Source organism: Salvia splendens, chromosome 22 (genome assembly GCF_004379255.2).
Source record: "Salvia splendens isolate huo1 chromosome 22, SspV2, whole genome shotgun sequence".
Lineage (NCBI taxonomy): Eukaryota > Viridiplantae > Streptophyta > Magnoliopsida > Lamiales > Lamiaceae > Salvia > Salvia splendens.
In genome coordinates, this window is record NC_056053.1 from 16,372,166 (window position 1) to 16,394,941 (window position 22,776).

The 22,776-nt window shown below is 35.7% G+C and overlaps 4 protein-coding genes across 7 annotated transcripts; 3 read left to right on the forward strand and 1 right to left on the reverse strand.

Annotated features, from left to right (window-relative positions):
- Nucleotides 1-2,683: 2,683 nt before the first annotated feature.
- Nucleotides 2,684-4,876, forward strand: LOC121786106 (nucleotide-sugar uncharacterized transporter 2). 2 transcript variants are annotated; one of them, XM_042184641.1, is made up of 7 exons: nucleotides 2,684-2,806; nucleotides 3,137-3,288; nucleotides 3,470-3,678; nucleotides 3,762-3,855; nucleotides 3,943-4,109; nucleotides 4,180-4,350; nucleotides 4,437-4,876. In XM_042184641.1, exons 1-7 carry the CDS (start codon nucleotides 2,728-2,730, stop codon nucleotides 4,711-4,713), a joined length of 1,149 nt encoding a protein of 382 aa, XP_042040575.1. In that variant the 5' UTR covers nucleotides 2,684-2,727; the 3' UTR covers nucleotides 4,714-4,876. The 2 variants fall into 2 exon arrangements, with proteins under 2 accessions (XP_042040575.1, XP_042040576.1); XM_042184642.1 differs by having other exon boundaries at nucleotides 2,692-2,806; nucleotides 3,152-3,288.
- A 4,181-nt stretch (nucleotides 4,877-9,057) lies between these two features.
- LOC121787398 (heat shock cognate protein 80-like) lies at nucleotides 9,058-12,101 on the forward strand. Its single transcript, XM_042186107.1, has 3 exons — nucleotides 9,058-9,269; nucleotides 9,922-10,063; nucleotides 10,154-12,101. Exons 1-3 carry the CDS (start codon nucleotides 9,147-9,149, stop codon nucleotides 11,986-11,988), a joined length of 2,100 nt encoding a protein of 699 aa, XP_042042041.1. The 5' UTR covers nucleotides 9,058-9,146; the 3' UTR covers nucleotides 11,989-12,101.
- Nucleotides 12,102-12,652: 551 nt separating this feature from the next.
- LOC121787399 (calcineurin B-like protein 3) lies at nucleotides 12,653-16,330 on the reverse strand. 3 transcript variants are annotated; one of them, XM_042186108.1, is made up of 10 exons: nucleotides 16,134-16,329; nucleotides 15,536-15,598; nucleotides 15,306-15,445; nucleotides 14,824-14,906; nucleotides 14,661-14,720; nucleotides 14,416-14,524; nucleotides 14,256-14,308; nucleotides 13,624-13,704; nucleotides 13,204-13,342; nucleotides 12,653-12,905 (listed from the first exon to the last, which is right to left on the reverse strand). In XM_042186108.1, the coding sequence occupies exons 3-10, from the start codon at nucleotides 15,412-15,414 to the stop codon at nucleotides 12,841-12,843; spliced, it is 699 nt and encodes a 232-aa protein (XP_042042042.1). In that variant the 5' UTR covers nucleotides 15,415-15,445; nucleotides 15,536-15,598; nucleotides 16,134-16,329; the 3' UTR covers nucleotides 12,653-12,840. The 3 variants fall into 3 exon arrangements, with proteins under 3 accessions (XP_042042042.1, XP_042042044.1, XP_042042043.1); XM_042186110.1 differs by having other exon boundaries at nucleotides 13,230-13,342; nucleotides 16,134-16,327; XM_042186109.1 differs by lacking the exon at nucleotides 15,536-15,598 and having other exon boundaries at nucleotides 16,134-16,330.
- A 4,700-nt stretch (nucleotides 16,331-21,030) lies between these two features.
- On the forward strand, nucleotides 21,031-21,530 carry LOC121785790 (histone H4). Its single transcript, XM_042184232.1, has one exon. The coding sequence runs from the start codon at nucleotides 21,085-21,087 to the stop codon at nucleotides 21,394-21,396; it is 312 nt and encodes a 103-aa protein (XP_042040166.1). The 5' UTR covers nucleotides 21,031-21,084; the 3' UTR covers nucleotides 21,397-21,530.
- Nucleotides 21,531-22,776: the final 1,246 nt, after the last annotated feature.

Below are 22,776 nucleotides of genomic sequence, written 5' to 3' on the forward strand. Positions count from 1 at the left end.
GAAATAAAGATAAAATAAGGTAGAGGAGAGAATAAAGTAAGAGAAAAGAGAGATAGTAAAGTAAAAGAAAGAATAAAGTAGGTGCAATTAGATATTTTGTTTTTAGCCAAAAAAATAAATGACTCAAGTAACTTGGGACATCCAAAAATGAAATACGACTCAAGTAACTTAGGACGAATGGAGTATATTGCTAGGGTCATACTGAAATGACTACCCTAATTAAAATGACAACCTAGCACCAATGATGACATTTAGATTTAGGAGCAGATTCAACCTTAGCCTAGCATGTCACGTGGCAGGCTTGATTGCTTGATTATATCAGATTTTATATCGCAAATTGTTTTGAACCATATGTCAAGTAACTTGCCTATGTATCGCAGATTGCTTATATAGATTGTCATTTTAACTACGGTGTCACCATAGTACTCTAATTTTGTATCGCAGATTGCTTGGAACCATATGCCGAGTTGCTTGTCTATGTATCGCACATTGGTTGTTTATATATCGCACATTGTTTGCTTAGGTTGTCAAGTTGTCATTAGAACTATAGTGTCACCATAACGTACCTCGTTCTTATTTATTTATGATTTAGAGTAAACTACATAAATGGTACATGATCTTTCACTTTAGCACATAAATGGTACCTGATCTTTATTTTATATCGTTTTCGGTATCTCGTGACAAAAGTAACCCTAGGTACTAAACATGTTATTTCTTTTTTCTTCCTTTCTTATTTCGTTTTTTCTTCTTTAGTTTCTTCTTCTTTCTTTTTTCTTCATTTCTTCTTTCTTTTTAGTATTTTATATTCCTTTCTTCTTTCTTTTTACTCCTTAGTTTATGTTTTTTTCTTTTCTCTTCTTTTTCTTTTTTCATTTTAGTGTTTTATACATACATCTAATTGCATTCATAATACTCCATCCGTCCCATAAAAATATAGGCAATAGGTAAACTTATGATAAAATTGGTAAAGTAAGAGAGATGAGAAGAATTGTATGGTAAAGTAAAAGAGAGAATGAAAATGGTAGTTAAAGTAGTGTTAGTGGATAGTGGAACCTACATTATTAAATTGATATACCTTTTAAAAAATGGAATGCACATATTTTTGTTGGACGGACGAAAATGGAAGGTGCGCATATTTTTATGGGACGAAGAGAGTATAAATCAAGAACAAAACACCAAATTAAATTAACTATTTAAACTAATTAAATCAATTAAATATTTTTACTTAAATTATTTTATACTCACTTTAAGGTTGAAACACCTAACTAAAAATATGCAATTGTTTGTATGATTATGAATACAATTCACAATTTTAAATTGTTATTAAGACTATATTGATTAGTTATTAATTTAATATAAAATAATAATTATTATATAATATTATATGATTTATAATTTAAATAATTATATTATAATTATTTATCATTAATACTAGTTTTTAAGTACTATACAATAATATTATTATTATAATAATTAATTATAATTTTATTTAAGTATATTTGAATGATATTAAAAATAAATCAATTATTAATTTATAATATTAAAATAATAATATTAATATTAATTAATAATAATAGTATAAAGAGTGAGGAGAATGAGAGAAGATATTATAATATCACTTTTGGTACTAGTTTTGTGTATGCCCAAAATATCCTTTATGACACAAATGAGAAAATGTATTCGTTTAGAGCGCATTTTGGGGTGAAAATTGTATCAGGTACAAAATTTGTGATTTATAGATAAAAACGATATAAAATAAAGATCAGATACCATTTACATGTCAAAGTTAAAGATCAAGTATCATTTATGTAGTTCACTCTATGATTTATATCTTTCTCAAAGTGTTACACTAATTATTACTTCTATATAATACTCCATTTGTTCAACAATAGGAGTCACTCTTATTGTGGGCACGAGTTTTAAGAAATGTAAAGAATAGTGAGTTGGAAAAGTTAGTGGAATATGAGACCCATTTTTTTATATTGATTTTATAATAAAATGTGAGTGAAGTGAGTTAGTGGAATGTGAGGCCTATTTACTATTTATGGTAAAAAAAATGGAGTGTAACTCTTATTATGCAATGAACCAAAATGACAAAATGTGACTTTTATTGTGGAATGGAGGGAGTATTATTAGTATCTGTTATATTTGCTATAACAAAATCACTATATTATTAAAAATGGGCTTTAATTGTACATGAGTGCAACAAAATCACTATATTATTAAAAATGGGCTTTAATTGTACATGAGTGCAAAATTTCCCGGTGGGGGCAAGAGTGAGATCCGTGATATCCGACTTCGATAACAGGAGGCTTTGACAGATTCTTGAGACCAACAAAATCCACTTTTACTCATAACTGCATGTCAACCATTTCTCGTATACATTAATTAATAATATCATAAATTATCTGCTAAGAAACAATCCCAAGTTTCTGAAACTCTCAATCCATCTACAAGATTTATTCATGTAGTCCCCACAAACAATTAATTTAAAGTATATTTTCATCAAACGAGGTGCATGGTTGCACCTGCTCAGCTTTTGTTGTCAATCAATTTCTGTACCAGCAGTTGGAAAACTCCATTTCAAGAACTTGTCTTTAATTTTCTGTTACCCTTTCGTTATATTTCAACTAACATTTTCCTTTACAATCCCTATTCTATATAATTGCACTACAATTCTATCATTTTTTTGGTTTGGTTTCTCAATTCTATTTCACAAATGCATTTATGGGCTTTCTCAATTCTCTCTTGGGAAAACATTCCAGAAGATTTATCAAAAGAAAAGACAGTGATGCCGGCGAAGCAGGTCTCTTCTTTTTCTTGATTGTTCAATTCATGATTTGTATGGATTTTAATAAGTTGAATACTTTAGCTTTTGTATGCCTCTTGTGTATAAACTTGATTTACTGAATTTTTTATTAGGGAAAGATTAATTCTTATTATTGAAGTCATGACAACATTTATGCTATTTACATAAATCTGGTACATAGCTATATAAACATGTAGTTGGTTAATCTTTAGATATATTATTGAAGTTGACATATTATCAGATTTTGAGTTCCCAATTGTAAGATAGTTGTGTTACTTGTTATACCTATGTCATCTTATTTTACGTCTCCTGGTGCCGTTTAACCAGGACGTGCATTGGAAGAACTCAGAGGCTCTCTTTATCATGAGCTTCGGACCACAGAAGGAGCGAAGCGCCAACAACAGCGCTTTTGTGGTCCGGTTGTTGCAATGACATTCAATTTCATGGTTTCTGTTGGCATAATCCTTGGAAACAAAATGGTGTGCATTTCACTCCTTTACTATGTCGTGGAATTCTCAGTTATATATAGACTGCAATGGGCTAATGAGGCTACAATGTAGCCTTTTTTCACCACTATTTTTCTTTTGTTCACGCCTCTGCATCGTATATGTTAGGATTAGGCAACTTGATGGTTTTTGACTTACTTCATCGACAACACAGGTTATGGGGAGAGTTGGATTCAATTATCCTATCTTTCTCACGCTAATCCACTACGCGACTGCCTGGGTTCTACTAGCTATTTTCAAGGCGCTCTCGTTGCTCCCAGCCTCTCCACCGTCTAAATCCACACCCTTCTCGTCATTGTTTTCTCTAGGCGCTGTCATGGCTTTCGCCTCTGGGCTTGCTAACACGAGCTTGAAGCATAACAGGTCCTTACCTTATCCAACCACTATATTTGTTCTGCTTTTCTCTGTTTCCATTAGGCCCTCCATTATCCAATCTACTTGTGCAGTGTTGGTTTCTACCAGATGGCGAAAATTGCCGTCACTCCAACCATTGTTGCAGCAGAATTCATTCTTTTCCAAAAAACGATATCGTTTAGCAAGGTAACCATCCATCACAGTTTCATACTATCATTTATATCTGATTTTGGAGATGGACAGACATTTAAAGTTGAAATCGACAATATTTAGGTTGCTGCCCTCGTTGTTGTCTCAGTCGGTGTGGCTGTTGCAACTGTTACAGACTTGGAGTTCAACGTATTCGGTGCTTGTATAGCAATCGCATGGATAGTTCCAAGCGCCATCAACAAGATACTGTGGTCTAGTTTGCAGCAGCAGGGGAATTGGACAGCTCTAGCGTAAGTTACCACATTTAGCAACGATCAACCACAGTTTAATTTATCGAAAAAACGTTGTTTGATCCTATAGGTTGATGTGGAAGACAACCCCAGTGACAGTATTCTTCTTGGTAACACTCATGCCATGGTTAGACCCGCCGGGAGTGTTGTCTTTCAAGTGGGACGCCACAAACATAACCGCGATAATGATATCAGCTTTGCTCGGGTTCCTTTTGCAATGGTCGGGAGCCCTGGCACTCGGGTACATCATACATAACCCTCCCACTGACTCTCCTATTTTGACTATTGTTTGATTTTGGCATTGTTGAGCTGCTGATTTGTGTGCAGGGCAACTTCAGCAACATCACACGTGGTGCTCGGGCAGTTTAAGACGTGCGTTATCCTCCTGGGAGGGTATGTACTGTTCGGTTCCGATCCAGGATTTGTGAGCATTGTTGGCGCTGTGATGGCCCTTTCCGGGATGTCTGTCTACACGACACTTAATCTGAGGGAGTCGCGCAACAAGGCGGTTCTGCTTCCCAACCATAACTCATCATCCGCTAACAAAACCAAAAGTGAGCAAGAAAAATCATTACTCGTCGAGGATAAACCACCCATTGCATAACCCCTTTGCAACTCATCTTCTCCTTTCTTGTTTTCTGACATGTTTTTGAGGCTTTACAAGTATGAGCTCAACTCAAACTTGATTTTCATTGATATTTGTACAGATTTTAGCATTAAATAACTAATCTATATAGTAGTTGTTATAATGTTATTCCAGCAAGATAAAATTATAGGTGTAATAATATCCATTTTCATAAAACAGTCATGTTTTAAAAATCTAATCATTAACTCATTCTTAGAAATGCCAAAACTCAAAATTGTTTACATGGACATCTTTAACAAGCCCACCAATTTGGTGAGCTAACTACTTACCAACCATATTTCTAAATTATTTTTTATATCAATATACCAATAATTAACTCTACCTCTATCTATCTCTCTATCTTATCTATCTACTTATCACTCATGTATTCTATTTTAGGATTCAAAACTACACTGAATAGAAGTTGTGGAATTGTTTCATCTCTATTTACTCACATTAATTTTATTTTACTCATTAATTTATGTATTCTGGGATGCAGCCAATCCAACAGAAGCTACCTATAAGAATCTTACAAAAAATAAGGACAAACAATTTTTGCATTTTATTATTGTTTGTCTTCAAGAACGATTCCACTTGCTCATCATCAATCGGGTATTTAATATATTCATGAATCAACTGCTATAGTATTTGTCACTTTCTTTGCTCAGCTTGAAGTTTTATTGGAACTAATATAACATTTGTTCGATGCAGAATAAAAATTATAATGTACCACTCACAACACACACAAGATACTTGTGAAATTAAGAGTATTAAAATTGAGCTTGTATTGGTAAAATAAATAAAGTTTCTACTATTTTCATTATAATGTATACCAAAATATGACAAGTATATATAGCATAATTTTTATATATGGAAAATGTGTCCCAATATATATAATGATGAAAACAGACATTGCTTTTGTGAATTAGAGTTCACTATATAATACTTCATATGTTCCACAACAGTATGCACTTTTGATTAGACACGGATTTTAATGCATAATTGGTAAAATAAGAAAAAGTAATTAAAGTATTGTTAGTGGATAATGAGTTCACCTTATTAGAGAGAAAAGATTAAAGAGTATACAAAATTAGAAAGTGCATACTCTTGTGGATTGAGGAAGTAGTACTATATTCGTCCACGATTTAAAGACTAAATACACTCTCTATGTTCATAAAAAGTTTATCACTTATTTTCTTTTCCGTTCGTTCCACATAACTTTGTCCAATTTTAATTTTACTATTTTGGTAGTAGACTCCACATTCGACTAACCCATTCATACTCTCATTTTATTATAAAACTAATCTATATAAAAAGTTGACTCACATTCCACTAACTTTTTCACCTCACTTTCAATTACATTTTTCAAAACCAATGTCGGGTCAAAACATGACAAAATTTTTTGGATGTAGGGAATGTTGAATATTTATGCACTAATTGGTATTTGGGCTGATGTATTTAATTAATTGGGTTGATCCAGTTGGGTTAAATACTAAGGCACAATTCCTTCGTGTGGCCAGCCTGTTTATGTCCAGCCCGTTGATTAACCTACCTCATCGACCGCCATGTCATGCCTCTCACCTGGGTCACCAACATCAGCCGTTGGATCCAAGGCTGTGTTTGTTGTGTGAGTTAAGTGAGGCGTCGCTTCCTTTCATCACTCATTCTGTTTTTACCTATCTCTCTCACTTGCAGTGCGATTTCTCTCTTCCTTCTCTCTTCTTTCTCTTACTACATCCACGGCGGTTAACGCCGGTCTTCTCCTCCGATCTTCAGTTTCCTCCAATGAATCTGTGTTTTAGTTGATTTTATCGGTGAAGTTTTGGAGTTAGGTTACTTTCTCGGTTTCCTTCAGAGTTTGGTGTAGGATCTGACCTAGGGTTTCAGATCCGACTAGTTCGGGTGTTTGGTGTGAGAGATCTTGTGTAGATCGTGGAAGATCTGTGAGATTGGTGACGTTTCGAGACCGTGGTTGTGAACTGGTGGTAGTTAGTGAGGTTGTGGTTTCTGGCGCTTGTGTTCAACGGTTTCTCATCTGGTGACTGACTGGTTGAAGCGTGTGGGGAGGTTCTTGGCCTGGTGTAGTCGCTGTTGTGACCTGAGCCAACTCCTGTTACTTCTGACCTTTGAGTTGTTTGTTCTGTTGTAGATCCTTCGGGATCATTTCTTGTGTTACTAACTAGTTTACTTAGTGTGCAGGGGTTAATCGATGGAGCATGAGGATTCAAGTCTGGTGGAATACTTGAACTCAACTAGGGTTTCTTGTACTTAGTATCTGTGTAATCTTGTAATTCTCTTTTGTATTGTGGCTTGTTCCTCTGAGTCTAGCCAACTCAGTAAGCGGTGTAATAGCAAAAGAGGTCCTAGTAATTAGTATCATGGTGGTCTGATCCCTACAGGGAGTAACTTGTTACTGATTTAAAAATGTGAAGGAAAATAGGTCGAAAAAATTGTGAAATGTGGATCTCACTTTTATATTTTTATGCTATCACATTTTATTACTTATAGCTCCCTATTTTTTTCCCAAAATACTCGTAGGTCATTAATTTAAAATAGAAACATTTTAATTTTAAGGGACGAACCAAAATGAAAATAATTTCTCTATTTAAAGGATGAAGGTAGTAATTGTTTTGATATTTCAAATCGTAATATTAAATAAGTCAATTAAATTTCTCCAAAACTCCTCTTTTATTAGATGAAGGTATGTATGCATGTTAGTATTGTATAATCAACGCCGAGTATTAAAATTTGCATTAGGACCATACAAGTAATGATGTCAACCGGACCAGTCCGTACGGATTAAGGCAAACCCTATCGAGTCGTTCAAGTCAATCTTAACCATATCCGGGTTTTGAGCTAACACATTGGGTCAATCGGACTCGAAAACTTTTATACTCCAATTTTTAAACTATTAGTGTGTTTCCTGTTGATAATTTTATTTTTTTAATAAATGAACACACGTACAAATTGATGTTATCACTTGAAACAAATACTCTCTCCGTCTCATTGCATGAGACACATTTATTTTGTGCACATGTTTTTAGGTACTAGTTTTTAATGGTAAATAAAGTGAGAATAAAGAGTGAAAAATAGAGAAGATAAAGTAGGAGAGAAGATAAAGTAAGATAGATAAAGTAGGAGAGAAGATAAAGTAAGGGAGAGATATATTGTTGTTTTTTTGCCATAAAATGAAATGTGTCACTTATAGTAGGACGGACCAAAAAGAAATACTCCTCACTTATAGTGGGACGGAGGGAGTATGTAACTCATAAAGTGTCCAAAATACAAATTTTAAATAAATACGAAATATTATTACTACTACTTCTGTCTTTTAAGAACAAAAACTTTGAAACGACTCAAGTTTTAAAACATAATTTGTAAAGTAAAAGAGATATAGAAAAAATGTAATTGATGTATTGTTAGTGAAAAATGAGTATCACCTCAATAGATGAAAAAAAGTCTCCTAAAATATAAATAGTTTCTATTTTTAAAGGACAAGGATAGTACTTTTAAATTTCTATATGTATATGTTTTATGATGAATATAAAGTAAAATAAAAATAAAATAATGAATTATAACTTTTATTTAATAAATTAAAAATATATTTTCACATTTATTTGAAAAAAAATACTCCTACTCCTACTCCTACTTACTAACCTTTAAAAAATGGAGTAATAGATATTGAAAATTAAAAAACAACAATGAACTCATCGAGGCAACCTATCAAGTTATAAGGTACTCCTATTTAATTTAGAGTCATTTGAATTACACTAAATAATTTAAAAGTAAAAATTTTGAACCTTGAATTATACTAAATATTTTCAAAGTATAAATTTTTAACCTTGATCCTATCAGATTGTCGAGGCCAGGAATTAATCTCCTGTATACAAGATTTTCCAATACTTATTTGTGTCCTATTTTATTATTTCTATGCGTTTCATATTAAAAATCTTATTTCACTTATAAATGATAAATAGACTTTATATTTTATCAATTTATTTTACTTATATTTTACTATAAAGTTAATATATAAATAAGATTTATTTTATTAACTTATTTAACTCAATTTTCTTAAAATTCATATCTAGTAAATGAAATAAAATTTTTATTATGAGACGAGCAAGCATAATTGTTTCATTTTTAATGTTTTGTTATTCATTTTGTTATTAAAGTCGTTGGGGTAGACCGGGACCCACGTGCAAATCACGCTAACCAAGCTAAGTATTTCAAATTTTATTTCCAATTTAATTATGAAATGCGTCGATAGAAGGATCTAGAAACCCTAGAATACTCACTATATAACTTCCCGCTTGCTCAGTCTCTCTCCTCAATTCTTTCACAACAATTCCTCCAACCCTAGCTCCCTTCGTGTTCATCTCGCATCCCTTATTTTCTCGCAGAGACTTGCAGCGATGTCGGAGACCGAGACGTTTGCCTTCCAGGCTGAGATCAATCAGCTTCTCAGCCTGATCATCAACACCTTCTACAGCAACAAGGAGATCTTTCTTCGTGAGCTCATCAGTAACTCCTCAGATGTAAGTAACCGCTTCTCTCATTCATATGCTTTTCGTTTTTTACAGATCTCGCATAGTAGCATGGTTTTGTTTTGATGTTTTATTGTTAATCTATAGACATTTTTATCTGATGCCTTATTTGTCCTCCGCTTTTGAATTTATTTGAACTGGCGCTGTTTGTAAAACAATTTTGTAGGCTACAACGTGATTTGTGGCATATTGAATTGATATGTAATTATGCTCTGTTGTAGTGTTTTCTATGCGCCGCTTTTGAATGCATTTGATCCGTCGCTATTTGTCAAACAATTTTGTAGGCTAGAGCGTGATTTTGGTGTATTGAATTTGTAAATAATTGTGTTCCAGTGTAGTTTTTTATAGCTTAAATTATGTCCATTAGATAATTGGTAAATCTTGTTGAAGTAGCATTATGTGAATATTTCTAGATCGCTACTGTGTTCACTATCGTTTCCTCGTCCTTTATCTGTATCTAATACATGAATTAGTACTAGTATTTGTTCATTGCGGTACAGTTTAGCATCTTAATTGTAATGTCTTTTGCATTAGTGGAGGTATTTTGGTGTTTTGCATTTTGTCAAGTAGATTCAAATTACTCGAAGTATGAATTGTAGCAGTATTTGATTTGATTGCTTAACGACGGGGGGTTGATATACAGGCTTTGGATAAGATCCGATTTGAGAGTTTGACTGACAAAAGCAAGCTCGATGGCCAGCCAGAGTTTTTCATCCACATCATTCCGGACAAGACCAATAACTCACTGACTATTATTGACAGTGGTATTGGTATGACCAAGGCTGGTGAGTGCTTTTGCAATTTTAAGTGTTGATTTATTCTAAATTTGTTATGTTCCATTGCGGATTACTTACCATGGATTTGGTTTTGATCAGATTTGGTGAACAATCTTGGTACGATTGCAAGATCTGGAACCAAGGAGTTCATGGAAGCCCTTGCTGCTGGTGCTGATGTAAGCATGATTGGGCAGTTTGGTGTTGGTTTCTACTCAGCTTACTTGGTTGCTGAGAAGGTTATCGTCACAACGAAGCACAATGACGATGAACAGTATGTTTGGGAGTCCCAAGCCGGAGGCTCTTTTACCGTCACTAGAGATACATCTGGTGAGCCCCTAGGCAGGGGTACTAAGATGACTCTCTATCTGAAAGAGGACCAGCTTGAGTATCTTGAAGAGCGAAGGTTGAAGGACTTGATAAAGAAGCATTCTGAGTTCATCAGCTACCCAATTTCTCTTTGGGTTGAGAAGACTACCGAGAAGGAGATTTCTGATGATGATGATGAGGAGGAGAAGAAGGACGAGGAAGGAGATGTTGAGGAAGTAGATGAGGAGAAGGAGAAAGCTGAGAAGAAAAAGAAGAAGATCAAGGAGGTTTCTCATGAATGGGACTTGGTGAACAAACAGAAGCCTATCTGGATGAGGAAGCCAGAGGAAATTACTAAGGAGGAGTACTCTGCTTTCTACAAGAGCCTTACAAACGACTGGGAGGAGCACTTGGCTGTGAAGCACTTCTCTGTTGAGGGGCAGCTTGAATTCAAGGCTGTCCTCTTTGTTCCTAAGAGGGCACCTTTTGACCTCTTTGACAACAAGAAGAAGCCTAACAACATCAAGCTCTATGTTCGTCGTGTGTTCATCATGGACAACTGTGAGGACTTGATCCCAGAGTATCTGTCCTTTGTCAAGGGTATTGTGGACTCTGAGGATTTGCCTCTCAACATCTCTCGCGAGATGTTGCAGCAGAACAAGATTCTCAAGGTTATCCGCAAAAATCTGGTGAAGAAGTGCATTGAGCTATTCTTTGAGATTGCTGAGAACAAGGAGGACTACAACAAGTTCTATGAGGCCTTCTCTAAGAACTTGAAGCTTGGTATCCATGAGGATTCTCAAAACAAGGGAAAGATCGCTGAGTTGCTGAGGTACCACTCAACCAAGAGTGGTGATGAGATGACCAGCCTGAAGGACTATGTTACCAGGATGAAGGAGGGACAGAGCGACATCTTTTACATCACTGGTGAGAGCAAGAAGGCTGTAGAGAACTCCCCCTTCCTTGAAAGGCTGAAGAAGAAGGGCTATGAAGTCTTGTACATGGTGGATGCCATTGATGAGTATGCTGTTGGCCAGTTGAAGGAGTTTGAGGGTAAGAAGCTGGTTTCTGCTACCAAGGAAGGCCTGAAGCTTGACGAGAGCGAAGATGAGAAGGCAAAGAAGGATGAGCTGGTGAAGAAGTTTGAGGGTCTGTGCAAGGTGATCAAGGATGTGCTTGGAGACAAGGTTGAGAAGGTCATTGTCTCTGACCGTGTTGTGGACTCCCCCTGCTGTTTGGTGACTGGTGAATACGGATGGACTGCCAACATGGAGAGGATCATGAAGGCACAAGCTTTGAGGGACTCGAGCATGGCTGGATACATGTCTAGCAAGAAGACGATGGAGATCAACCCTGAGAACCCCATCATGGAGGAACTGAGGAAGAGGGCTGATGCTGACAAGAATGACAAGTCTGTCAAGGACTTGGTTATGCTTCTCTTTGAGACTGCCCTGCTCACCTCCGGATTCAGCCTTGATGAGCCCAACACATTCGGCAACAGGATCCACAGGATGTTGAAGCTTGGATTGAGCATTGATGACGATGCTACTGAAGCTGATGTTGATATGCCATCTTTGGAGGAAGCTGATGCTGATGCTGACGGCAGCAAGATGGAGGAAGTCGACTAAACCTTGCAGCCTGGGCGTTATGTTTTTAAGATCCCGTCTTTACTTTTCTGGTATAATGGATTTTTAAGATTTGGTGATTTTCCCATATCTACTTAAGAACTGCTTATGTTTAACCCGGTGCCTTTTTTTGGAAAATGCGGCTGAATTGATCTATCGTCTAGTAATTAGTGTTTTGAGCTTCTGGGTGACATTTCGTGTTTTCAATTGATTTCATGCGTCTATTTTTATGCTTTGCTTTCTATGTGATTGAATTGCCAAAATACTGAAATGCAGGTAAGTTGCGGAATCTTCATGTGATTGAATCTCTTTAGAGAGATTTCAAATTTTGGGATGAAATTTACATGCTTTTCTGTTTTTGAAATAGAATTCCAATGCCTTGATTCTATATTGTGAAAGTCGTGCACATTTAATCCATAAAATTAAAAGATGTTAATTTAAGAGTAAATGTCAAAACTGGTTCTTAATATATAGTTAAAATACAAATTTGGTTTAAAACATTCACTTTTTGAGAATAGGGTTGTCGATTCAATCTTTTTTTAACAGAACTGTCAAAAATTAAAATCGGGTCCTAAACATAGCTTATTTTGATGTGTTGTTTTTATCCATGACTTGATTGGTTTAATTCAAAATACGAGAACTGCTAAATCTTAGTACGGAGTACTTGTTTTTACGACCAACTCGATTGCTTTAAAACTATGGACAGTAATTCAGTCATTCAACCAACTAAAATTTTTATGCGTCCAACCAGTTATGGATTTTAACCATATCGAAAACAAAAAAAAAATCACAACTCAATCTGCAACGTCTTCCAGAAAATAAACACAAGCCCAGCAAGGTAGGTTACTTCCAACTTCACGGATCAGGTATCCTCAACTCTTGAATGAAAAACAAAGCTTGGGAATGTGGTGGTAATGTCCCTGTTCAATAACAAAACCAAGCAAAGCGATTTTAATCACAAAATGAGGATAATCAACTTTCTAGGTGTAATCAACACAACATTACAACCTCAAACAAAATTTTATGCAAATCTGGTGCACAATTCTAATATGAACATTTTTTTTTGAAGCTGCATAATTGATTGTTCGTTTCCAAGTATTCCACGTTTAGATCTCTCAGCATCAAAGAAGAGTGGAAAAGAAGAGCAAAAAATGATTTGAAATATTGGTTTTGCTTCTTTTTATATTGGTCTTAAAGTAGGTTGGTAAAGCCACATACAAAGAATCGTTGAAGTAAGGGCATACTTGAGATACTGAAGCGTCATATTCTTCAAAAGAGACGGATGCCGCACGACTAAACTTCTCCACTCTTCTTTATCGATCTTACCATCATGCTTTGTATCAGCTTCCTCAAATGTCTGGCAAAGGAAATGAGAAACTCTGTGAATAATGATTGTACTTGTTTTCTTATCTAGCGCATGACATTGGTTTAAGTAGCCATAAACAATCACAATAATAATATTTTAAACTTTTAATTTGTGACAACTAGATAACTCTGAGATTATCAGTTTCTAATGAAGACATTTATTCTTGTACTAACAATGCCCATAAGTAATTTCAGTCATGGACTTCTTAATACACAACCAAATAATAGAATGAAGATAAGAAGATCTATATTACAAGAAACGATTCACATTACCTTGTCAATGATGCTCTCAATAACTTCGTCTGACAGGTTCATGCCAGATTCAGCTAGAGTAGCAACCACCATCTGTTTTACCTGCAAATTGGTATAGCCCAATATCAACCATACTAGCTAGACATTCGACATTTAGAAAATGGTAGAACAGTTTTACTAGTCACAACAATGTATAACATGAAAGCAATCAACGTAGTGAAGTGGGTGCAGGAGCAGGACTGTTTAATATGGGAATTAGGCAAAGCACATTCAATAAATGGGAGTACAGCCTAAAAAAGGGAATGGGATAGTGTTTCTCCTATATTAGATTTCAGATATAATTTAAACATTCATGGAGTTAATAAAAAATAATTTAAAGCCATCTCTGAGGCCTGCGAAGAAGGTTAAGTCCACTTCTAGACGATGACAGAAAACAAAAAGTGGGTGGAGATGACATATCTTATATTGTGCACATGATAGTGACAATGTGACATTACTGTAAACAATCACATATACAAGCAAATTGGGAACAACAAATGCTTTCATAACTGTAAAAAGATAGAGCAGTTCAAAGGTAAAAAGATAGAGCAGTTCAAAGGTTTACAAACAAAATCTAATTACAGGTGGAATTCAAATTAGATTGTTAGTATTACCTCTTGTCTTTCAATAAAACCTTGCTGTTTGAGATCATACAATTGAAAAGAAACTGCAGTGAGAGAAGATGGAGATGTTATAATGCTACAGAAAGCAAGAAAGGTGCTTGAAATATAAAAGCAGTTCTCAGTAGAGAACCAAATTGTACAATTTTCATACATTCAATCTTTTCATCAATAGGAGCATTAGGATGGAATACGGACAGCGCACGGGCGAACTCCTCAAAGTCAAGAATTTCATTATGTTTAGTGTCAAACAAGTCAAAAACCTGCTCCAAAGTTAGACAAAATGACAAGAAATTAGAAATTCTTTCGGATTTGTAAAAAAAAAAGGATAAGCAGGCCATCATAAAAACTTGTACTAGAAAACTTGCTAGAAAGTATATAGATTCGTAATTGGAGTACCCGATCTGCAAACAAACTCTCCTTTTTATTTGTCTTGAACAATGCTAGTTGAAATTCTTCCTGCAAACAATACGAAGGAATATGATGGTGATCTACAAAAGGATACATCATACTTTATGTGAAAAGAACAAATACGGATTATCTTTGGACTTGTAAATCAAACCTTGTTGATCAGCCCGTCATCAACCACAGCACTGCTGATCTTCTTGAAAAGCTCGTAAAGTGCTTCAATTTCACTTACACTAACTGCATAAAGGAGAAATCATGGCGCTAAGGTAGTTTTTCATCCTCATGACAGAAAAGATTATAGCAATTACCTTGGAATTAAAACGACAATCTATTAGATCCAAGGAAAAGTCATTATTATCATTTCCTACTTTTGAAGACTTTATTTTCACAAACAAAGTGCATGATAAATTATAATGGAATGTAGTCATGATTGTGAACAATTTTACAAGACAAGTTAAAAGGCGCTAAAGTTTTCAACTGTGGCTGTAGATATAATTTCCACAAACAAAGTAGCATGATATAGAATCAAGTTGACATTTAAAAGTCGAAGTTAGATTAGCGTGCTATCCACAGCTATTAGTGATTCTTAATCTCTGGTTCAACTTTAGCTTTCAGGGTAGGGATTAGGGGTCATACACACTGTCTCACGCGCAAGAATTTCAGGATCCTCTAGGCCTCTCGATTGCCTATCGATTTCACAACACTGAAGCACGGAAGCACATAAACCTTCTAAGCACTTCAACATGGTACTTCATGTACATTATTATGCTCCATACCTGCCCAAAAATGGTAAAAGAAACAAATTAAGCGATTGGTTTATAAGAAAACAGAGTACATCATCTATAAAAGAACAAAAAGAAAAGAACCTTCGGATCATTCTCCACATAAGGTACTTGGACAAAAACGAATTACAGGAATCTTATAACTGCCTGCTTCACAACACCAGTGCACAAACTATGAGAGCGAAACTTCACGGACGACACTCCATGTGAACTCAAGTCACAGGCAGCAATTCAAAGGGAAAACACATAAATGAGCACAAAGCTAAAACCAATGCTATAAAATCTCCCTAATCACAAAATCCGTTAGAAAACTCCAGCATTTTGATTTATTTCCTAACAAGATAAAAGCTCATAACAACTAACAAATTCAGCAATAAATATAACGATACAAGACTGATACACAAATTCCAATCTGCCGATAGCTGATGCACCTCAATCAACAATTTAAATTAAAGCGTTATCTTCGTCCACCAACTATAGAAACTCGAAGGAAACACATGTAGGAGTCAAACCGAAACCGCAACCAATCCGACACCAGATCCATTTAATTTTATTTCCGAATTAAGTGAAGCTATATAAAATCTCAGATATCGCCAACAGATCTAATAACAAGCAAAGAATAACGCCTCGAAAAATATTACTGTTTATATTGTGCAAATGGATAGCAGAGAGAGGAGCGTACCCTCGTTGAGAAGAAAGGCGGAGCTGAATTTGGTGCGAAAATGAAAAAAATAGATTTTGATGAGTCGCAAATTTGGATCAGAATAACGACGTTGAGGGGCGTGGTGGTTTCACATAGTTTTGTCGATTATTGTATAATTCAATGATCCAAATTTACGAGTGGAGTATTGGCCGAGTTACCTTGTCGTGTTCCTCATTCAGGCTCGCTCGGTTCACAACTGCCTTAAATAACGAACCGCCATCGTTGGGAATTTGGAATCATCATTTGCAAAATAGCCGGTTACACTTTAACCGCTCCAGGTAGGGCTGCTAATTTTTGACCCCTCGAGATACATAAATACGCACAAAATTAATGATTTTAAGTTAAGGTATATTGGAATCGTGGATCGGTTATGAGTCGAATAATTTTAGGTTCGTTTTGTGTTGAATTCGGGTAATCCATTAACAAGTTTACTATTATTATTTTAATTATATTTGTAAAAAATTATGCATTAGTTTTATTCTCTAGATTCTTGTAAATCAGGTTCAAGTCATGAAATCGAATTTTTATCGTGTAAATAAGTTTTAGTCGTGTAACATCATATTTTAATTGTGTGATATCAAGTTTAGTTTGTTATAGCGTTGTTCCCTTATTGTGTTAACCCATTATACCGTGTAGTTAACAAGTCCATGACGGATATGGGACATGTTCACGTTTGACAATAGCGTCGGTTCGCGTGTGGGTTTACAATTTTCTTAACTGGTCGAGTCAAAGTGAGGTTTTATTGGGCTAAAGATGCCCACGGTTCCGGAACCGGCGGTTACAGTTCAGAACCACCGGTTCCGGTTTTGGAAATCGCCGAACTGGAACTGAACTGCGAGGGTGTTTTACGGTTCCGGTTCGGGTTCCAAAACCGCTAGTTTCAGTTTCGGTGCCGAACTGGCGGTTTTTCAACGGTTGTTTACGGTTTTCACATTTTCGAAACGCCAGTTTTCGGCATTTTTGCGGTCCCGACTCGGTTTCATGTTTTTCACGGTTCTGGCACAGTTTCGGCTCGGATTTTGGAACCTGAACCGGACCAAGGTAAGTGACAGTTTTAATTTCATTTAGATCTTATGGTTCCGATTTGGAACCGTAACCGTTGGTTACAGTTTTAATATAAACCCATTGTCTCTTATTTTAAAACAACACGAATTTATAACGAGAGAAAAGGAAAATTACTAAAAAATAGTGTTAGTGAATTGTGAAATCTACATTTTTAATAATATTTAATTATTTATAATTTTTTTTAGAAAAATACATATTTAAGGGACATAACAAAAATAAATAAATAATTTGCTACTCCATTTTTTAAAAAATGAAATAGTAAGAGCTTGCTAACCGTTATAATTATTTATTTATACTATATTATTGAATACAAATCACAATTGCACCCTCAAAAAATACTTTAATATAATTGTGTTATTTTCAGTGGCGGACGCATGATTTTTAATATGGGGGTCCTAATTACATTAACGATAATTGCATATTTTTAGTGTCGATGATTTTAGAAACAACCCGCGACAATACGGAGCTGTGAGAGAGATGAATGAGAGAGACAAATAGTTTGAGTCTTTGAGATACAATTTTCTCCTCGTATGTGTTGTTTCGTATTTATTAGTTACATGTTATCTTCTCCAATACATTTTATATTTAATATTTTGTTTAATTTCTATTATGCTTTTACTTCTTTAGTTTCAGCACAATTTTTGCTGATGTTAGGTGAAAAAACAACTCACAATTAAAAAATGACAGAAACCCACTAAAGGGACCAGAATTGAAAACTAAGCCGTCAAGGTGATTCGAACACACGACAACCTAGTTATAAGACTGAATCACCAACCAACTGAGTTAACTATTTACTTGATAAATGATATCTAATTATATATAATATAGTAAATAGCAAAATGGGTGGAGGTTCCAAGGAATCCCCATACCCCCACATAGGTCCGCCACTGATTATTTTCTAGAGATCCAAATTTTTAAGATCTTAAAAGCATTTGCAACGGTGTTTTATGGAGAAACAACCCCTGCCACATGGCGCGTTGTCGTGCTCCCAACTACGCGGTGACGCCCACTCACCTTCTTGCATGTGGGTGTCGATTTTCTGGCAATTTTTTTTGACAAAAACCAAAAAAATATAAAAAATATTGAACAAAATACAAAAAAAATCTTCTCTCATTTTCCTCTATAATTTTTCTTTGCATTCTTAATTGAAGTATGTCTAGAGGCATGGGATGAGGCGGACAAAATCAAGCAACCCAAATTTCCATAACTCTTTCAATGGGAATGTTGTTAGCCGCTGTAACGACCGACACTTCTCGTATGACACGGTCTGAACGAGCGGCACATCACCAACAATTGCGCTCCTCGTATCTCGTTTGAACACATTGCCTCCCCACCACAACTAGAAGAGTAATTATTTAATGTTTCTTTATTTTTAGGATTTTAATTATTTTAATTTTAATTTTTAGGATTTAAATTATGCAACTTTAAATATTTATAATTTAAATTATGTAAGTTTTAATAATCAGGAATTTGTAATGTCATTTTTGAATTTTTTTAATAGTGTTTTACAAATGAAATATTTTTTATTAGATGTATTTTTAAATTAAAGAATATCCCTCCGTCCCCAAAGAATATGCACTTTGGGATCGACACGAGTTTTAATGTAAAATTGGTGAGTTAGGAGAGAGGTAGAGAAAAAAAGTAAATAAAATATTGTTAGTGGAGAATGAGCCCATCTCATTAGATAAAATAGACTTTCCAAAATTAGGAAGTGCATATTCTTGTGGGATGGACTAAAAAGGAAAGAGTACATATTCTTGAGGGACGGGGGGAGTATAATAATCATCTGAATAGTTTGGGAATGAGATGTGGGAGCCATTGAGGAGTTATGAGATGGCTCTCTGCAGAGAGCCAAAGACTACTGTTGTATATACTCTAAGAGTGTCCACTATGGTGTGGACATGGTTGGTGGACAAGCCACAAAAAGTTGTCCGCAACCACAAAAACAGTTGTCCAACCCTATAGTGGACTTGTCCACAACTACAAATCACAATATTTTATCAATTTGGTGTATTTTTGTTCAATTCGAATAAAAATTATCAGACAATTATAATTAGAAAAAAACACATAATTTAACATATAAAAAAATTCAAACCAAATCTTCGTTGTATTATAGATATGGAAATCGCTATCTCCACCTTGCATATTGAGACAACAAAAATATAGATAGTGGAAAAAGTGTGTAGATGTGTGTGAATGGGAGTGAAATAAGGAGTATTTATAATAAAAAATTGTAAAAAAAAAGGTTGTCCACGGCCGCGGCTGTCGGGCCCTGCTACAGGCTGTCGCGGTCAGAGCCGCCTCCTCCACCCCACCGCCCCGTCCTTGCCAGCTACCTGGCGCGGACGCGCCCACCCCACCCGCCCTCGTCCTCCACTATAGGGAGGCGCGGCCGCCGTGTCCTCCCATAGTGGACACTATAAGAGCATCTCAATGGCATTCCTTAAACTGAGGATGAATGTCATATAGAGTACCATTCATGGACCCACACCAATTTTATTCATTTTTTATTCACTTCCTTAACTAAGGAATAACAACTCAAATAATCTATTCCATTTTCATTAACTATTCATGGCTTACATTATTTTAACACATCAATTTAAAAACACAATCAACATAAAAACATTTTATTAAAACAATAAAAAATAACATTACAAATTCCTAAAAATTTAAAATTACATAACTTTAAATCCTAAAAAAATTCACATAAATTACTCTACCCGTCTCACCTTAAGTGACAACATTTTTATTTTTGAAAAGTCTCACTCTAAATGACACATTTCTTAAAATAGAAAATCAATCTCTTTTACTTCATTCTCTCCACTAAACTCGCAAAACAATACTACATAAAATAGCAAATGCACCACTTAAGGTAGGACGGATAAAGTATATAATTTAAAATTTCCATAATTTTTTTTTTATATTTTCCCCAATTTTTTGTTTTTAAAAAAAATTCCAACGGTGCAAATGATGTCCATTCGGAGGGGGGCAACCAGGCGCCAGCGCCCGCCCACAGTGTGCCACGTGGGCTGGCGCATCTTTCCGCTAGATCGAGTGGTGCTCTCTGCAAAGGAATGGCCGTAATTCCATCGGATGCGAGCATTCCCTGCTGATGCTCTAATATTTGAGGCAGAGATTCGAGAAGAAAATGTTAGTTCTACAAGCTCGAAAACTTTAGATCCTCGAAGAGAATTTAACATTTTTGGCATATGATTTCGTCCATTATTTAGATGCAGTGATAAATTAATTTATATCGGAATCGTGCAATTTAGTCTGTAACGTGAAATCGTCATATCATCTTCATTAGTGTGTTTGGGTTTGTTTTAACTATTTGTGTATGACACAAATAGTTATCGTCTTAAGTCTTCCTCACAAAAATATTACGTAGAAGTATTGTATTTGGTTCAGCTTATTCTATAATTTACCTCGCACAATCGTCTGTATCAAATTACCATATATTTTCATAAAATAAAAAAATTTTAATTATTAAAACTAATACTATGAAGATCATTTTGTGTATTGTTTATTCATCTTGGCAAATTTTTATTCCAAACCGAATTTGTCTCCAAAACCGTAGGTAAAAAAAAGAGCGCCACGGCACAGACGAATTTGAACAACCGCGCCAGCTTCCAAAATGGAGATTCATTGCAGCCGTCGATGAGCCAATCATCAACGGACAAAACAACACCATCTAAAAATCGCGCGGATCTCTATCCACAGCCGTAGATAACACCACGAATCCAACGGCAACCCCCAAATTTAATCCATGTATAAATAAACGTCGTCACAATTCACTCTTCCCTCAAACACGCTCTCTCCACAAAATACCTGAATCGCATCGCAGTTCAAAATCCAGGGTTTGAAAATGTCGGGAAGAGGAAAGGGGGGCAAGGGTTTGGGGAAAGGCGGAGCCAAGCGCCATAGGAAGGTGCTCCGCGACAACATCCAGGGCATCACGAAGCCGGCGATTCGCCGCCTCGCTCGCCGTGGCGGCGTCAAGCGGATCAGCGGCCTCATCTACGAGGAGACCCGCGGCGTGCTCAAGATATTTCTGGAGAACGTCATCCGTGACGCTGTGACCTACACGGAGCACGCTCGCCGGAAAACGGTGACGGCGATGGATGTCGTCTATGCCTTGAAGAGGCAGGGCCGCACGCTCTACGGTTTCGGAGGCTGAATGTCTTTTCAATTTCTTGTTGCTAGTGTTACTTTGATCTCGAATTTGAATTGGATGTAGTCATGTAGTAATTGGTAAAAGCTCGGAGGATTTTTGGTTCAATTCACAATTTACATGACAACTATATTTAGCTATGATATGGCTATTGTTTGGATATAAATAGTACAAGTACTACAAAATATTTACAAAAAGGCAGTCATAATAAATCCACATCAATCTAATTTCTTTTTGACAGGCCAAACCTTATAACTTATAAACATTTTCTTCTCCTGTCTTCTTGCTTAGTAATGCAGACCATTATTCAAATTCATGGATTTTGTACGAGCACGGTAGACCCCTAGGAAAGAAGAGAATATTCAAAGCATATGTCGATGCGAGTGGAGACCCCGTCTTCAGCAACCAACAAAAAACAGAGCCTTTTTGGGACTGAGTTGCTTTCTAGAGTACAATATAGTACGTCAGGAAGGTGACTCGTCGTGCACATATAGTATGCTTCGAAATTCAAAATTTTTGCGTCATCTATAACAAGCTGGAGAAATAATGGAGGAACAACTCAAGCGAGACAATTTTTCTCCGAGATACAATAACCATCCATCAAAAGTTGAACAACAAGTCTTTCAAGTACGTTATTACTTGGGAGAAGGATTGTTGCTTCGATAAATGGACGAGTTGGGGAGAGTATGCCCTCACAAAGCAAACCTTTGACTAGTATTCTACAAATCACATGGTGGGGTGGGCCGTCTCCCACTGTTCTGACCTACGGGGTGGATACAGGGTGTGACCTTGAAGTCGAGAAGAAGCCGTCCAATGGGATATAAGGCAAAAAAACGCAAAAGATAAGAAAGACGACGACCTCGAGCAGTCCTACAGGGTGAGATTTGGGTGGTATTCAAGCAGCAGTTGATATTGCATAAAAATTCCCAAAAAGGTAACTATAAATCTCATTAGCTTTCTATGCCTAAACTTCCATCTAGTACAAGAAAACCATGTAGCATACCTTATTAATGTCCTAATTAACTTATAAGCTGTGCTATTATTTAACAAACTGTTGATCCTGTTGCTGACAACATTAACAATATGTACTAGTCCAACAAATGCATCAATTTTTTTCTGAGTACACAAAATACATATGTAAAATAATTTGTTTAAACTAAACCAATCTATGCTTCAAAAGAAAAATACAAATAAATGAGTCAAAGCATTTCTGGTGCCTTATGATTCTACAACATGTATAGTAAGTAAAATCACAAGTTGGGGAAGAAGCTAGCAATCGCAATTATCCATACCCTCCTTCACATAGTAGCACCAGCATAAGATGCGTTAAAATGTACATGCTTTACGGAAGTTGGCTGGAATATGACTACAAGTTGTCCAGTCTAC